General features: G+C 36.6%; 1 protein-coding gene across 1 annotated transcript; it reads right to left on the bottom strand.

Moving 5' to 3' along the window:
* Nucleotides 1–652: 652 nt before the first annotated feature.
* On the bottom strand, nucleotides 653–18,065 carry Cdk5 (Cyclin-dependent kinase 5). The gene is made up of 7 exons (XM_067087046.1): nucleotides 17,902–18,065; nucleotides 13,066–13,154; nucleotides 11,287–11,480; nucleotides 10,526–10,613; nucleotides 6,436–6,607; nucleotides 5,298–5,509; nucleotides 653–1,748 (listed from the first exon to the last, which is right to left on the bottom strand). The coding sequence occupies exons 1-7, from the start codon at nucleotides 17,936–17,938 to the stop codon at nucleotides 1,650–1,652; spliced, it is 891 nt and encodes a 296-aa protein (XP_066943147.1). The 5' UTR covers nucleotides 17,939–18,065; the 3' UTR covers nucleotides 653–1,649.
* Nucleotides 18,066–19,469: the final 1,404 nt, after the last annotated feature.

Genomic DNA, 19,469 nt, shown 5'->3' with positions numbered 1-19,469 from the left:
TATCAGTATGTATGTAAAAATTTGCTTCACTGATCTCCTATAGAGAATGCACTTTGAACTTTTACTCTATTTTCTCTTTCTCCTGATCTCCAAAAACAAGTCATCCAAAGTGTCACACATTCTCTGCCTTACCTTAGTAACTATTCCTCCAACCAGAATTCCATATTGTATGACAGTTAATGAGAATAACTAACCATATTTATATCTTAGATATTCTCTCACACAATTCATAGACATGTACAGGACTCATTCACTAATGGGAGAGGCAGATGATAGCAAACCTTGTTTCTGGTACAGGTCTGGAACATCTTTAAATGTCCACAGTTTGTCCAGCCTGATCAAGTCTTACACCAGCCTAGCTAGGTCCAACAGCTGATGCTGGCTGTTATCTGGCTTAACTAGGACATAAATTAGTAACTGGGTGCTAGAACCTTGTGATCATATCTAGGTTATACCTAACTGGTTACTGGCTAAAAGGTGATCATTTGTTGACAGAATCTCATTTGACTATATTTTGTCATCTCCTCTTACTACTCATAAGGAATATCATACAGTATAGGTATTTGTTCTCCAATAATGCCTTTAACTTACAGTACTCTATTACAATCACTTCAAAAACTGAAGATGATTAAGTATGTAATAAAACACTAGAGATGACAAATAAAATATATTTAGCACTATGGATGATGAAAAGTTGTATTATTATCAAATGTTAGGGAAAATAACAAATCCAACAAAAAGACAGGAAATGGAATAAGCTGGATACTGAAAGATGAAACAATTCTGGCTGAAAATGACTGCTCTGATCTGCATGATTTTTTATATTGTCCTATTGAGACAAGTTTTGGATGTATAAGGCAAGTATTCTCATGCACCAGTTCAAGACTAAACAATTACAAATTTTAAGTACTGCATCCACTAACAATCCTCCCTGTCTTCTCTTTTTTATGTTTACTAAATCAATTTACTTTTGTAATAATTGTGACACCGAAAATTCTACGAAAATTAACGCTAAGTAATGAACAAAGACTTACACATATTCATAATATAAACATTCAAAAATAAAAAAACTGTTCTTAAGAGATTACTTACATAGATAAAATAAATGATCTTTTTAAATACTGTATACAAAAAACTTAAGATACTGATATAATGCTTGATGTAAATAAGATATACAGCTGAGGAAAAGTGTTTTTAAATTAAGAAAAAAGTCAATTACATAAAATGGAATGTAACCTAATCTTTGGAACATAAAGTATTATGGCTATTTTATATAAAAAAAAAAGTTATACACAATCACCAATACAAATTTCTTACCTTTCCTGTAAGTTTAGTAACCAGACCATTCCAGCAGAATCATTGGAGGGTTATATAGGACAGCACTTCATTAAGGTACAGCACAGTACAGCAATTCATGATACAATACACAGAAAGGAATTGTAGTATCACTTTTCTAACTCATTCTTACGCATAAGGTTTTACTTCATTGGATTTGAAATTTACATTTAGAAGTAGAGAAATCTAAGATTCCTAAAGGTTCTGAAATCTATATTTGGTATACAAATTCAAAATAAATTTCATTATTTTATACCTTATTCCTAGCAATTATGAATTCAGTTCTCATAAAAAGTATCCTAATTTATTTTTATTTAACCATTACGAATAGAAGGAGGAAGATCAGCGAAGTAAGAATGATTCATAGCATCTTCTGCACTCATTCTTACTGCTGGGTTGCAGATCAAGAGTCGCTGAAAACAAAAAAAATGACCCAACATAATACTGAGCAGTAAGCTGCTTTCAAAATGAGACAATGCAACAGAACTCTTGGATATATTAAACACAATGATATACAGTACAGTATACACATGAATTATAATCAAGTATGAGCAAGCAAACAAACTCAATGGCAGTGACAATGAATGAACTGGTTCCTAAAAGGACAAAATATAATGCACAATGTCTCATTGATATTAAAAATGAGGCTTTGTTTACAAAATTTTAATTATCTGGGAAAATAACTCGTAATCACAATACTGTATAGGGAACAACCTTATCAAAATATTTCTTTCCTAAGATACACACATTCAGTCATACCTCCTGTATAATTTATTATAAACTACCAACACTATGCAAAATTTTGAACATTTTTGAGTTATAATACAGTATCAATGTACCTCTAATTTTGCTCGTCATATCACACACCGTGCAAAGCTTAGCCAAAGGACGAGATACTTTTGAAAGAAGTAGAGTTACATCTCTTATTTGATCCCACCACTTGGGAGTAGGCCTTTACTTATTGTCATCAAATGGCATTCCTAAGCCTTGACAAAGTGAGACAGCAGAACTGTACCAATCAACAGGATTGAGAGGAAGTTTCTCTAAGTAGAATAAAATGTTACTACTTTTAAAGAGGCACATGACATGAATTTTCAGGGAATTTTTCCATGACACTGAAAATTTCAAAAACCTTGGAACCTGCTACACAACTAGTCTCGTATGATGCTCTTCTGGTATCTTCAGGTGTGAAGGGTGGATTGAAGTAGGCTTTTTTTTTTATAAGAAGCCTTATATATTATAATCAAATACAGTAACTTCATGTAAAAGGCAACAAAGCCCAAGTGGAAGTCTTGGTACAGTATGACCATGTGCAATTTTCTTAGATGTTTGGAAGAGATGTTTTCATGTATAGAGACTTGTTTACTTTAACACAATCATGATCAAAAGTAAATGATCAATGAGTCTGAAGAGACATCAAGCAGCACTGACAAGAGCAAGAAAAGTTGAAAACTATGTATATGAAGACTTCAAAATATTGAAAAGAGGGCAGAAATGAGCATAAGCTAATTTATCCATACAATCCTCCTAACTGATGGCAGAGGAATTTAAAAGTACATGTGAAAATGCATAGCTGCTGCACTGAAATGCCCTACAAGAAAATCAGAGATTTTATTGCATAAAATTGGTCCCTCTGGTTAAAAAACTAATCTCTCAAAACTATTTGGGAGCAATAAAAACATTGAAAGCTGAGAAAACAAAAACAAGAAAGATGACTGCCCCAAGTGATATATATAAAGGTGGAGATTTTTAGCAAAAATGAAGGATCTATGTATTCCCTGATCTGAAGAGACATGACCTGTCTTTACAATCATGGCTGAAGTCACTGAAAAAGATGATCTAGGACTTGAAGAAGTCAGTATTGTTATTATTCTCAACAATAACCTCACCAGAACTTTAACATGGAGTGACAGAATTGCAAGTGTTGTATTTGTGGCAAAAATGGTGGCAGGAACAGACATTACTTCAATTTGAGAAGAAACTGGCAAAGCTGACACTGCACAAGATAGAACTGTGAATGGCTGTATGGTCTGAAGGGACTGCTATTTGTAATGGGGGACTGAAACTGATTACCCAATCAATATTGTAATCAACACAACAAAAAACAAAAATTCTGCTGTAACAGAAATAGTAGTCATAAAAGAAAAGGGCTGGAAGGAAGGATGAGCTCCATGTCCCATCAACTGTGGAGTGGCATTGACAGTAAAGCCTGGAGGCAGAACTACAGCAGAAACTCACAAACAAGTGAGGCTCTGTTTCAAGAAGGGACATGAATACCCAGAAGACAACCTTACCTGGAAGGCTGAGCAAATTCTCTTGGACATCTGGACAATTTTAATGGCAAAAAATAAAATCCTAAACATCATTAACTGTTAAATCATGGGCAATACCTTGCAAAACACAGAACAGTTGAGGTTATATTCAAGATTCAACACACATCACTTTAAATGAAAAGTGAGAGAAAGGTGTAATTAATAAATATATAACTTACAGTTGTAAACTAACAAGGTAACAGACTAGAAGAAACAAAAGTTAGTATACAATACTTAAACCTAAAACCAAGGCAAGCAAAATGAACTTGGCCAAATTTATACCACACAAAATGTTCTCGCATGTAATAACAGCACAAGCAAAGCTAAATACAATAGAAGTAATACTGTTGTGAAAGACATCTAACCAAACTGTCTATGAACAAGGAGGGAATTTCAATAAGGTACAGTAATAATAAGGTAGGATCTAAAAACCAACCCCAAAACAATGATGGGCCAAAGGGAAGAGGAAGAAAATAAATAAACAGGAAGAAAATTAATATAACGACTTATGATGACCAAGTTCTCTTCAAAAGAAAGCAAAAAACAGGGTAAAGAATCCAAAAGGACATGTCGTCTCCACAGAGGCACGCAAAAGAATAAAGCAAGCAATTCTGTCTTACCCATATGTAGAAGATGCATTTGCTACAGTATGTGGTTTTCTGGATATTTCCTTTCTGTATGCAATACTTTAAAAGTTACACGTCTGGAGAATTTGACACTCTGAATTAAGGCTAATTATGACTGATGGGTTTCTCACGATTTAATCCCAATATCTAGGGAGTTTTGGGATCTGTTAATCTGTCCACACACACACACGTTGAAACATAATCACTGGACCCTGGAGGAAGCATGTATGTGTATTAACTTACCTACAACAGTTGAACTTCTTTTTCCTCTTCAGTAAGAATTTGATGTCTAGAATTTGTGTGGGTATGCAAAATATGCTATGCTACAAGTAATGAGTCTGTGGTGAATTAATGATGATGGCATTGCTAAAACTGGTCATGATCAAGCAGAAACCACAAAAAATGGTGTGGGGTCTTACACCTACAGTAAGGTATACCAAACTGCAGTATACTCACCATCCCCATGTACAACAGGTTTGAAAATGTCATTAACTTATTCTTACAAATTATAACTTATAAGTTCTGATAATGTACATGAAAAACGAGATGAAAGAGTAAGACAAAAGCCTCAAAGTTCTGAAGATTTTGTTTTTCTAAAAATACTGTATACAGTACTGCAATATGATAATTCAATAACATTCAAGTCCGCAGAGAACTCCATTGCAGTTAAACATATTTTAGAAACTCACTGAATTTAAGGCAGCATTACCATTTAGAATATTTTTACAGTCTCTGATGACATCTAATGCCAAAATTCATTCTTAACATTTCAATATCTGTTGTTTCTTATCCTTTCCTAAACATTTTATTAAATTTATCGGTATTTCCTTAATTCTGTAAGCCTATGTTTTGATGAAACAAACCCTCAAAAACAGTTCTAAAAAGCATCTAATATTCATATCTTAAATGCTGTACTGTACTAATCTTCTTTTACCTGTATTTGACAAAAAAAAAAACAGAATTCAGTTTTGAAGATGGTGCAGGTTAAAATCTGAAATAATAAGTTTCACAACAAAATTCTTACCTGAGCCAAATCCCGACCTTTACTGCTAAGTTTTGGGCACACTTGGGCTAATGACATTGTAGGTTGATATAAGGGGAAAGTTTTATAATCTGGAAGAGAAGTCATCCCTGGCCATGTGTCTTCTGTTGGCGTGCCAAGAAGTTTGAATATTCGCTTCAGCTGATCATCTACATCACTACCTGGAAACAGTGGTCTCCCAGCATTTGCCAACTCTGATGATAGAGAAAGCAAGGAGTCACATCACAAAGATTCACAAAGAAAACAAAATGACTCTTAGTTTTGTAATGATGGGTGACCTAGAATGTTGATAAAATAACGCGAAGGCGTTTTTCTAAAAAAATAGTTAAATGAGATCACTCATTCACATTTCCAGACTCTCATATAGCTTGCCAAGGGGATAAATGCACAGTCTGGAACAATTATTTTTAGAAAATCATACATGGCCTCATGGTTTTCATATCACTACAAAAATCAGACAAATTTTGGCTGTCCCTTGAAGATTATTGGACAGTTGAAATGTTAACATATGCCTTAGAACCAAGGTCTGCAGCTCTTCAAAATGTTTTATTCTATTAAAAGTTCATCAAAGTCTGTGCAATATAAGCATGAAGAGAAGACTTAAAAGACATTTCAAAGCAGGAGAAAAGACTTGAACCCATTAGAATTAAACAGCATGTAAAAAACACTTACTGATACGTTTTAAAAACACACAAATATAAGTTCTCTCTACCTCAAACACTGACAGTAGCATGAACAAGGTTTTAAAATTCAAAGAACTATAAACAATGATCTACTTAAGTTTAGCCAACCCATGTTGAAGACAAGCTGTGAGTAATTTTGCATTTCAGTTTCAAAGGCTGAACATCAAGTCCAGTCAAAAGGATATTTCAAGACAAGCTATCTTACAGTGTCCCAACTTGTAAATGAGAGGATTTAGGAAACAATTTTACTGAAGTAACAGTATGAAACAGAAACCATGTCACTGCTCAGTGTCAGTAATCACAAGGTGTTTGGAGTCTGCCAAATAATGCAATGTAGCAGATACAGACCTCATAATTCTCATATATTCAGTATGGCATAATTTTCAAAATCAGTCCTGGGGACTACTATAAACTGTACCTTTTTTGCCATTACTTACCAGCAAATATACAACCAGCTGACCACATATCAATAGAGGTATTGTATAATTTTGCTCCAAAGAGAACATCTGGTGGCCGATACCATAATGTGACTACCTCTGCTGAGTAACATCTTACCGGAATACCAAAAGCTCTAGCAAGGCCAAAATCTGCTAGTTTCAATTCTCCATTCTGGAAGAGAACAATAGAGAAAGAAAATTAAACATGACTGAATACAATATCAGCAGCCACAGGTCTTGAAAAGATTAAGTTTCAATGCTTCCTAAATTATGCACCTTTTTATGGTGCCTAAATCTATTGGTAGGCAATAAACAGACCATGTGAAAGTGTAATACTGTATCTAGTACAGGTATGTGTGGTGGGGGGGAGCTACTTACTTGTAAGGAGTGCTTGGGTTTTAAAAGTCTATTAAACGACTCATTATTCAATCAAGTAATATCAAATCTTAAGGGTCATTACCCAGCAGTCCATTGTAAAAAGATTGTACATCATGAAACATACAAGGTTTCAAACAAATTTTATATTCCAATGAAACACATCTTTTTTACTTTTACTAATGCACTGATGCCTAGTTAAGACAGATTAACATAGTGCTTTTACTAATGCTAGGTTACAAATGATGTACATGGTGCTGAATTACTGTTTAAAAATGAAAGGGGTGATAGACAGTATGCAAAACATTCCTTGTCAAGTATAGCTTCCTACCTCATCTACTGAAAGCTCTCACTTCTCGACTCTGTGGATCAAAGAAATGTACCAGCTTGAGGGATGGGAGGAGGAAACTTTGGTAAATAAGAGTACTGTAAAGGGACAATTTTTTACAGTACTTGCACAATATTAAAAACCCTGCTTTTACTGCTCTTGAATAGCTACTGTACTTAGTTGGCAAGCAACTGACGCTTGAACTCTTCAGATAGCATTTTCAGCTCATTCAAGATCACCTAAAGAGTGATACCTGAAATTTGGTAGCTGAAATTCAAATTAACTCCATGGTCCTTTTCAGAAATATTTTCCATAAAATTTTCACTATTGTATGGGCTTGAACCACCGGAAATTTAGAGAGTTATGGCATTCTTGATTTCTCAAACATAATGCCACTAACACACCTATTCAGCCACAGCTACTGTATATAACAGGTCTGACTGAATTGCCATAAATTTGCTTAAGATTAAGGACAAATGAAATAAGGATAAGGATGATGGATGCACAGTCCAAGCTGCTTCCTCACTGTCATTCTCAGAAAACTCAACTAAACTGATGATGTCAGAGGATGGATTAAAACAAGTCTTCTGGCTGGTGGAGTCACAGAAGCAGACTATGACCTAGAGGCTTCAAGGGTCACTGGGACTGAAGAGGTTGCAAATGAAGAAGAACACCTTCTATACTAAAGGCTGGATGAAGACGCTGATCGTGCTGAAGAAGAATATTGCTCCAAAGCAAAGGCCTTGTTCTGCAACAGATAGTGAAGTTTGTCCCAGATGATGCTGATGGTGAAGGGGAGAGACATTCATTGATGAGTCAAACATTATCTTCTGACCTACTACAACCAAGCATATAACAACCCTCAACCCTGGATGAAATAGTCTTGAGCAGCTGGTGTGAGAGGACCTAATTTGCAGTGATCACAAATTCTAGATGATGGCTCCTTCAGGATAACACATTTCTGAAACGCATGAACTTCTGCTTGAATGACCACTAGTGTCAAGCTCACAGGAGAGGGTGACCTTTGGTGCTGGGAACAAGGCAATGTGTCCTCCAGTCTCAGTGGCACTAATGGGAGGCACCTTGGAACTTTCATTGGAGGAGGAAGTAAAGGCAGAGCAACTGAAGGTGCAGCAGCAGCCAAACTAAACATCACAGGCATCATGTGCAGAGCAAAATAGAAACAATGGTTGCTGGTACTGCTAAAGTAGCTACTGACATTAGCTACTACATGAGCAGGTACAATTGTAGGTGAAGGTAGGTATGGCTCCAAGTCCTAAAACAATGAAATGGTGAGTACAGTTGCAAGCAAAGCAGAAGCAGCAGTTACTCAGGAGGCAGTAGGCGAATAAGAAGCAGCAGGAACTGATCCAGATGAAGCAGCAACAAACACCAAAAAACAGGTGAGGCTGGAACCATAAGAGTATCTGGCACATAAGAATAAGCATTCAAAGCAAGGGCATTAGTAACCATCAGTGTGACAGACACAATCAGCTTAGCAAATTCAACAGAAGTAGGAGTTGCTGCCATAGCTGGGAATGCAGATTGACTAGCAACAGCTAACACCAAAGATGCAAAAGGAACTGACAACACAAGAAGTGCCGCAGGCACAACCATTGGTACAGTAGGTGCAAGAGGTGAAGCAGGAACAGCTGGCAAAGCAAGGAAATCAAGCAAAATGGATACAGCACAGGGTTGATGTAACAGCAGCCATAGCAGGAGAGGCAAGTGCCAGAACAGCAAGTATGGAGGGCATAGCAGGAATCAAATTAGATGGTGCAGCTGGAGTGATACCAAATGTAGTTACACCAGGCAAAGAAGTGGCGATCATCAGCACTGCATGCACACCCAACATAATAAGAACAGCTGTTACTGCAAGCACAGCAAAGACAGCAGTCACAGCATCAGCAGTAGTAGCAATCAACTGTGCAGGAGCAACAGGCATCATAGCTGGAGCGCCAGACACTGCAGTTTCTTCAGGAACAGTAGGCCATGTAGTGGGTAGTAGAGTAGACAGTCACGGTAATTATCTAGCACAGGTGATCTTGGACAACCCTGGTCATGGAAGAAAAGATCCTCTCCAGCAGCTGAGCAACAAAGTTGTCCACTGTTTGGACATCTGCAGCAAAAAAAAAAAAAGCTCAATTCTGCCCAGAAAAAAGTACAGTCGTGTGGAAAGAGTGGTCACTGGGCAAAGCAGGTGCAGCTGCCAACACAAGTAAAAAGCATGCAGAAAAATGGTGATGGTAAATGGGAAGATTGGGTTGTAGGTAAAGACATATTATTAGTAGACTGTAACTCCTTCACCTTCCTGACAGAAGATGAGAAGAGTCAAGAAGCCAACCACAATATAGATGACTAACAGTAGGATCCAGAGGTCAACAACAGTACGGACTACTTAGATGCCTTATGAGTCCATCCCCTCTCATAACGCAACCATTGTCCAAGTGACCACACCTTGGAGTCTTATAGCCAAGTGCAAGCAAGCAGTGCAGGCCTTGACAGGCGCTACTAAGCAGGTACAGGCCTGTCTCCAGCAAAGACACAAAGACATGTCACACCCTCCCCAGCAGGTCTTAGAATGTTCACTGAGCCATATTTACAAACAGCAAATACACAGAACACTTCAGAGTGCAAGCACAGTATAAATAAATTCACAACAATACTACAAAAGTGGAAGAAAAAATCACAAAATACCTATACAGTACATACTGTACAAACATAAAAGAATGTAATATGAGTAAGAATGCTTTTACTGCTGAGAGAAAATAATAATAATTAAACACAATTACCCCCAAACCAACAGAAAACCCTCTGCTAATATGAGTTACAAGTCGAAGTTTAAAAAAAATTTTCTTTTTTTCTAGTAACTGATGCAATGAAAGAAAAACTAAATGGAATAAATGTTAGTAAATGAAGAATGTAGTATTAAAGGCAATACAAATCGATTATAAAACTGGAGAAAATTGTGGACTGTGAACCACCTGAAGCATACAGTTTTAACTTAAAGATATATAATCTCAATATAAAAAGGTAGAATTTGATATATAAAATATCTTCATCAGCTTGAGCTTTGAGAGATGGTTTTAACCAGAGGGTAATCATTGTAACTAGAGATTTCAGTAAGTAAAGATATACATAACTCATTGACACCTTATTTTGTATGACTGTTGGAATAAGAACCTATGCTTTCACCATGAAAACACAGATCACAGGCTTCTTCCAAGTTTAAAACATTCCTTAACATTCATGAATTCTCATTCCATTGTTATACATAAAGTAAGTGCTGTATTAAGCTGTAATGTATTTTACTGATTTCATCCTTACCAAAAAATCAAAGGAACTTTCACAAATCAGCAAAATAAAATAAAATTCATAATACAATACCTTGTTAATAAGGAGGTTCTGAGGCTTCAGATCTCGATGAAGAACATTTCGACTGTGACAGAATTCTAGCCCTCTCAAAAGTTGGAACCTGAAATTGTTTAATTTCTTTGGGTAACATGTATGAGTAGAACAAAATTTCTATTTTGGGACACTACAGTATATGACTGGAATTATTGTAAAGTTCAAAGAACACTCTCAAAGGACTGAAAGGCTTTAAAATGCTGGGGACAAAACTCAATACTGAAGTAATAATTAATATCACACTTGTCAATTGTAAATGTAACAAAAAAATCATGCTGGTGAAAAAATTAAACAATTTTTGCTCATATCTTAAGAATACTGACCTTCCACCCATGCACCTGACAATAAATAAAAGGCAAAATATCTAAACAATACACTTAACTATGAGGCCTGTGACCTCTCCAAGACGAGACAAAGTTGAAGTTAACCTAAACACCCAAATTGTTTGTATAAACTAGTCATTGGATTATACTATGCTTCAAAACAGAACTGAATAACTGGATGGAAGAAAAAATTATGAAATGTGTAAAAACTCTTCTACGAAATGAGATTGACTTTCCTACAATAAAAACTGAATACCTACACGTGACTCAACTCCCAGCTAACAAGACAATGTAACGGACAGTATAAAATAAGTAAAATAAGTATCTTGTCCTCTGTATGAACACCTTGAAAACTTTACCTTCTTGGTAAGTTAATGGTGAGAAAACTGTTACTGCAAATAACAATATATTACTTACATAAAAGATTTCACTATATCAGGATCTATTTCACCATTGAGACTATCAAAATATTTTTTCAAATCTTGGTCACAATGTTCAAAAACCAGTGTCAACTTTCTGTCTGAATGTAAAACATCATGAAGTCGTACAATATTCTTGTGTTTCAGCTCCTTCAGAAGACATATCTCTCGAAGTGCAGATGATGGAACACCCTATAAAATGATGTGAGAAACATTATAAATACTCAAAACAGTAAGTAAAAAACTGAGATTCTACTAAAAAAAGGAACTTGTCTTGAAAAAATTTAATTTTCACAGCACAATTTTACCTTTAATTAATAATCATACAGTATACAGCATTAGGGGCTGAGTAAGTAATAAAAATCAGGAAATGTCTATGTGAGAACCCAAACTCAAGAAGAAATTGAAAAATGTTACATACTCTCCTAATCATTACTAGATATTTTCTTTACTGACTTACAAATCATGGAAAAACGACATTCAATTTAATGAGTTAAATACCAAATAACCAAAGCAAGATGATTTCCAGATGGGATGACATTATTAACAATAAAATATGATCAAACCGCTATGTTGCCAATCCATTGGGATATTAAGGTACACTAAAAGTTTGGGTCATGTGATAAGCCATGCTAGCTCATTACATGTACTTTTAATCCACAAGTTGGCAGACTGGTAAAAAAAAATTAGCCATTTAATTATTAGTAGTATATACACCATGAAAGAAGCCAATTTCCAGATACTAATATGGTATACTTATACAGAAAGGCAGCAATGCATACTGAATGAAATAATGAGAAGAAAGAAGAAGGAAGATGTAGAGGTATGAAATAGAAAATAGGTTACCATATTGTACTCAGAGGCCACTGCAGTGCCAACAGAAAAAATGCAAGAATATTTGTGGAAGCCTTTAAATCTGAACAAGTATATTGTTGGAATTAAGTTGGTGAGAACTCAAGATAAGTCTTATACTTGAACATAAAAATGGGCAATTTTAATACTGTAACACCTCTGAGTCTAGAAAGTATACTGTTCTCAAAGGAATGGCACTAAAAAAATGGATGTTATATTCAAACACTGGCAGCCAAGCCAATTAGAACTGGAGGCATGTGCTAACAAATACTGGAATAAATGGGATTGTAAAATGATGTGGAATTTATTCAACTTGACAGGATCTCTACTCCAATAATGGCAATCCTCTTTTTATTACATGGTTATTTGGTTGTCCACTTCAAACCAGTGGAAGGCTGATTAATTTACTTAAGCGTCAAGTTACTCATAAACCACTTCCCTGTAAATCTAAATTTTCTACAAACCAGGCAGTTTTCTCTTCAATTAGTCCATTTCAAATAATACAGTACTCACTTTACTATCTAAACCTCATAATGTCAAAGTGCTTATCTTACTTGTGCAGACAATCTAATGGAATACTGTACAATAAAGGATGAGGAAAAAAAAAAAGGAAATCAAGACAAAACATTGGGATCAACAAAAATGTCAACAAGAATGCAGCTCTCAACAAAGAATGACTAGAGTCAATCAAGATACTTAACGCTGGACTGTTTTGATGGGATAAACTGCTGGTCAAGAGACTCAAATTACAGTGAGAATTGCCATTCACAGGACCTCCTCGTTAATGCACTAAAGCCCTTTTAGGTCTACTGTATGTTTCTGTGGGATGCTTTCCACTTCAAAAGGCAATTCTGGATTCAAATACTTATCCAGAAGTGGTTCAGAGACATTGTGACAAAAATATGCTGTACTGTATATAACTTACCTCATCGTCATCATCTAGTCGAACTCTTTTCAAAGCAACAATTTCTTGCGCCTCTCTGTTTTTTGCCTTGAATACAGTGCCATAGGTACCTAGAAAAAGTGACAGATTTTGACCTCTGATAATTACAAATGAATCTATTTAGAATTATTTGTAAGGTTGATTAACTTGTGAAAATTTATAATTACTCATGTATCTAAAACCTGTGCCTGAAAGGTATATAAAATATTCATAAGTAAAAAAAGGGGAAAACACAGAATAAAAATTAAAATTACCTATGATAAGCATGTCAACATAACAAGGCCTCAATTTAGTGGCAAGGAGGTGCTAGCCCTAAAAAACTGTCATAAAATGTAACTTCTACATTTGCAGACAACACAGCAAATATTGCCTCTATGATCCTAACAAACTTTGACAAAAACAGAAATAAAGCTGTTTAAGAGACATTAAATGTCTGCCTATTTGAAACAGAGAGCAACAACCGATCCTAAACACTAAAATATAATAAAAATGGTATTCTCATAATAAAATTAAGTTTCATGTATACTTACCAAGTGATTACATCTATACTTTCCACTTGCGTGGCAGTTAAAAATCTGAAGTTTGCAGTAGCGATTCATTTATTTATAGTTTAGGTAACTAATCCACCCTCTATTGGGAAACAATAGGCACAACGTTAACAGGGATTGCCACTACTTTTGTGCTTAATGTCCATCAGAGGGGAGGAGGAAGGGCTCTGATCTTGTAATTACTTGGTAAGTATATATGAAACTTAATTCTATTATGAAAATACATCCCACATTGATAGGAGGTGGGATAAATGGGCATATTCTGTTCCAAAAATAATTATATAAGAGGATGAATTTGCAACATAAAAATCTGTGAGCATTGATAAAATGCTTGTTGTAACCTTACCTGGTAAGAGAGCTGCAGTAGATGATTACTGCCTTGGTCTGTGCTCATCTTGACCTGCAGTGACTTAGCGGAATGGCAGTGATAAGTCCCTACTTCTGAGAGTGAAGGAGACTTCCAAACACCCATGAAGCAACACAGGAAAACTGCCCATGCCCTGGGCGCATTACCAAAATATAATAAACCAATAAAAAATAGTTACCAACACCAACAACAATAAAGATTAAAACCATCACACCACTATCACAGACTGGTGGGCACTCCTGGTATAAGTACCCCCAGGTTCCCCAAAATAACTCGACATCCAAAATTTCAAAGTGAAGGAGTTACAGATAGAAAGGGTTGCTTCCTATGCTTCCTCCCCCAACCGGGCCAGCCACTGATAACGGACCTAAGGAACTGCAATTTTCATACGTCATTTCACTTTCTTTACGATAGTGTGGGGCAAAATTGGAATTGCATTTCCAGTATGTTGACTAGCAGATAGTTGAGAGCGACATACTACACCTAAAGGTATACGAAGTGGCAACAGCTCTAATATCATGTACTTTCACCTTAAAGGAAGGTAGGACATCATCTTCCATTTGAGAGTGTGCCTTGATGATCAGACTTCCAAGAAAAAATGACAGAGCATTCTTAGACAACAGTTTTGAAGGGTTCTTGACGGAACATCAGAGGTTACTGGCAGGACCTCTGATTCTCTTTGTCCTCTCTAAATAGTACCTCAGCACCCTCACTGGGCAAAGGACCCTTTCCTCCTCCTCTGGTCCTAGAATGTCCATAGGGTTTTTAATAGAGAACGAGCATGGCCAGGGATTAGACGGGGACTTGTTCTTAGCAAGGAAGCCAAGTAGAAAGGTGCATACAGCATCTCCCTTCAAGAAACCAATGCGTTTGTCTATAGCCTGCAACTCGCTTACTCTTTTGGCGGTTGCCAAGGCAACAATTAAATTCTTGAATGAAATGGTACAGAGAGGTTCGAAAGCAGGACCAGTTAACCAATTAAGTACAACATCCAGGTTCCATGACTGAAGGCAGGACTATCCTCTTTGGGAGGGAAAAACCCAAAAACTCAGGGAGTTGATCCTCATCCCCAAATAGAGACTCTCCTGAGTTGGGGCTAGTTGGGACCTCTCCTGATTTATTAAAAGTCCGAGTTCTTGTGTAAGAAGAAGGGTAGTCTGCAGATCCTTCGTGCACTGTTCCTGAGACTGGGAGCAGAGGCACCAGTCATCTAGGTATAGACTTATGTTGATACCTAGGAGGTGAAGCCATCTTGCAAGGGGTGACAGGACTCTTGTAAATACTTGCAGGGCAGTGGAGAGACCGAAACAAAAGGCCCAAAACTGGAAGACTTTGCCCCCTAAGACAAATCTCAGGTATTTCTTGGACTCCGGATGCATTGGAATGTGGAAATACACATCCTGCATGTCGAGTGTTATCATCCAGTACAAAGGTACAAAGGCAATTATGAAATCATGAAAAACTTGAAAATTTTCAAGAAAACATAACTTTTTCCTAGATATACACACTTGAAGTCTTTTACATGGATACCTTTGGAAAAAGCTGGTCTGTCATTAAAGCCTGATAACAAGGTATATAGGCCAATTTTAGAAGGCAAGTATAAGTTGCTCAAACTACAGACTACCATTTATTGCACTATGTGCAGTATAACCAAAACAAGTGTCATAAATTTATGAAAACCACCAATATTTAAACACATAAGATTAACTATATATATATGCATTGACAATACTATACAAACACTACTATGGTTCCCTTTCAACTGTAAGATGAGTATGTTTAAGTTAAAATACAAATGTGTGGTTTGCCTTAGCAATGGCTTGAATACAACTGACAAGACAGGTAGTTTGAAAAACCGGAACTTTGCCTAGTCTAATGTTCTTGGCAAGAAGATAACTACACATATCCTAATGACTAATCATTCCCATAATATTTCCATAAAAAACAGGGAAATTCATTCTATACATCTATGCAAATAGTGCAACCTAAAAAGAAGAGATTATTTGTGTTCACTCTGCAGAGTAAAAGTGTTGTCATAGGCTTACAGTAATTTAACCCACCTTTATACTCAGCTAGCCTATGAGGTAATGAGAGATGGTTCATGGGGAAGTTCAAGCCTATGCTAGTCTTATGCCAACATGGGCTCTTCCATTCATTTTGTAAATCAGAAACTAGTAGACAACTAAGTAATGAAGCTGGTAAAACTGAAGACTGCTACTACAGCTTGGTTCCTGTCAGTCCCTGACTGGAATATTTAATCCTTTCATTTGTGTTTATGTCTTATGTTTATGTTTATGGTATTTACTGTTTTATTTTTTTGTGTTCATCCCAAAGGTGCTGGTATTAAACATGGTGCTCATTCTGCTCATAAATCAGAGGGGCACAGTAGTCGTCTTGGTAGATCTAAGCTGGCTGTCCTCGGTGAGCTAGACTATGGCAGCTGACGTTTTTCTATTGAACTTTACCTGCTGAACAAGAATTTAAAGTAATATTTTGTCACTCGGCTGTAATTAAGCTGTCACTTGGCTGTAATCAAGCTGTAAATTATCTTAAAACTGTAGCCAACGGTAAAGGGGACCCACTGGGAATCAGTGTTTTGGGTGTGGTAAAACACTTTCAAGAGTAGCTAACAGTAAGGGGGACCCATTGGGAATTCAGGGTTTTGGGTGGGGTAAATAACTTGGGAAAAGGTTTGGGCACCTTATTGTTGTATTTCCTGTTATATATGTCATTTGGAATACGAAAAACAAGCGTAAAAAAAAGGGGGAATATATGGACAGTGGTAGCTGTTCCAAAGGCACTTTTCATGTATTACTACTACTGCTGATTCCAGGCCCTATCACACATGCGCGGTCTTACAGGGGAGCTCGATGCCTCCAAGTTCTTCAACTGACAGAGTAGTATTCTAAGCCAGTGTTCTGCGGTGAGCTAGACTGTGGCAATTGACATTTTCCTATGTTATTTTACTTGCTTTACAAGAATTTAAAGTACTGTACTATACTTTTTACATTTTCTGTAACCCCTGTGGCTAGCGCGCACAGTGCAATATTACCTGCCAGAACATATGAGCTTGCCAAGAATATTTCAAAATGCGGATAAGGCACAAAGCGCCGTTCCACCACCCCCAAACTGAAAGTAGAAATGCTAATATTTTGCAGGTTGGCTGTAGCTAAACTGTAAACTTTGTTTATCATTTACGTTTCTTTGCCCCGACCGAAAGCTTCGAATAGTGTTCAGTTGAGCTAGAATATGGCAGTTGATGTTTTTCGATTTTATTTTACTTCCTTTACAAGAGTTTATGGTAATATTTTGCCAGTCGGCTGTAGCTAAACAGTAATTTACCTCTGTACTGTATAGGTTGGTGCAGGGGACCCGTTGGTACCGTCATGTAGCCTTCAAAGGTCAATTAAAGTTTAGTTACAGCCGGCCGACAAAATATTACTTTAAATTCTTGTAAAGCAAGTAAAATAACATAGGAGAACGTCAACTGCCATAGCCTAGCTCACCGCGGACAGCCGGCTTAGAATCACCGTCGTCTTTAGTTTTACCATGAAGCCTTCTTGGCTATAAAAACTGGCAAGGAGGCTAGCCTATGTCAATAGCAGCTTCACACTGTGGCCTGGACTAGCCTAACCTTTTGGCTAACCTACCTCACAACGAAAACAATCGTTTTAAAACTAAATGATCGGTCGCTGCTCTGTATTATATAAGTAAATATAAGAGACCCATATAAGTAATTCTAAATTGATTAGCCTATGGCCTATGATTAGCGTAGTCCAGGGCCGGGGCTTAGCCTTTAATAGGCTACATGACACAAGAGCAAATTGTATCAAGTTCACTTGACAATGAAAAGTTAACCAAAGCGTATACATGACACAACTTAAAGAACGTTTATAGTTTTACCTTCGCCGATTTTCTCAAGCTTCTCATATTTCTGCATTTCTCAGGGCTTCACGTTACTGTCAAACGAACTAAATTTGACAGGAGAAATTTTCGCTGCGCAAAGCAACGAAAATTCGTCTGTTTGTTTACATCGAGCTACCTGCCAGATGTACGATACCTTGCGAGTCAACATATGCCATAAATTTAGTTTAAACTAATTCAGCCATTTTCTTATTCCATTTGCGACCAAGTTCAGTCTTCATAAAAATCATCACAGGTTTCATAGTTCTATCATGAGTGACATATTCTACAAAATGATTTTGTGGAAACCAATTTGACAAGCGAAACCGAAACTTCGCTTAATAGCGCTTTCATACATGAAAATGGAAAATGTCGTAAAGGAACATGGAACTAAAAGAAGCAGGCAGGATTTACAGCAGGCAGCAAGATAATTATTTTGCAATGCTGTATAAGAGAGACATTAAAAAAGAATGAAAGTTAAGTAGTGCCATAAATAAACTTTAAGAATGCGTACGCTTCCGTAAAGAGAGTAGAAGTCCTAAACGAATATGATTTATACCTAAATACAACTGATGCCATGGCAGAGATTTGCGAGAGGGAGCAACAAAATTTTGGCATAATGAATGGCATAAAGATAAGGATGCAGATGTTCAACAACTATATCTAAATTGATCACATATATGATGATGAAAGGACCAGAAAACCACGGAAAATGATTTTGGCAGTTAAAGAGTGACAAATGCGCAATTATTCATAGACAATTGGCTTATAAATAGTACAGACATCCAGGACACCAAAAGCAATGTACTGTAGATGTATTAACAGTGATAGGGGTAGATAAAGCCAAAAATAGCTCAATAATCAGAGTGACCAGACGTCCTGTATTTGACGGGATTTTTCCATATTTATGGCATTTGTCCCGTATCGACCCTCCTCTGGACGCCTTTTGTCCCGTATTTTCAATATTTGAAAAAAAAATACAATATACTTGTGAAATTTTGCAAAATACGGGGCAAAGGCGGCCGCCCAAAATTGGCAAGTGGTGCAGTGTAGAACTGATCAAGTCAGATCTACAGATAAAGTGCAATTTCACACTGTCCTGTTCTGAGTTCGTCACATATGCTCAAACCAAACACCATCTCTTGAGAGCAGTTGGATCCGGTGCAAAATATGACAAATGAAAAATAACACACTAACAACAACGAGGAAAATAGCTTTAAAAGGATTATGGAAAGGCTTTCATCATATGTATTTTATTGTCTGCAATTTATTCAATATATTATGGCAAGTCACTTTAGTTATAATATCCTTTAAAGTTGCAAAACCTGCTTGGTTGCAATATCGTAATGCTTTGACACGTGTAATGAACGCACTTTAAAACAAAAGAAAAGTCAGTGAAGTAGGTCCTGGACAATTGGACCCAGCTGAGAAAGACTTTGCGCTGCGTTACTGCGTGCTTAACTTCACGTAAGTTGTGTGTCTATATTGTTCAACTACCTCTCCAATTTAGGTGACCCTTATTTCAATTTTCAAAATCTGGTCACCCTGTCAATAATCTAAGCCAGAAC

This window comes from Macrobrachium rosenbergii, chromosome 43 (genome assembly GCF_040412425.1).
Source record: "Macrobrachium rosenbergii isolate ZJJX-2024 chromosome 43, ASM4041242v1, whole genome shotgun sequence".
In the NCBI taxonomy this organism is placed as follows: domain Eukaryota; kingdom Metazoa; phylum Arthropoda; class Malacostraca; order Decapoda; family Palaemonidae; genus Macrobrachium; species Macrobrachium rosenbergii.
This window is presented reverse-complemented; position numbering and strand designations above follow the sequence as displayed.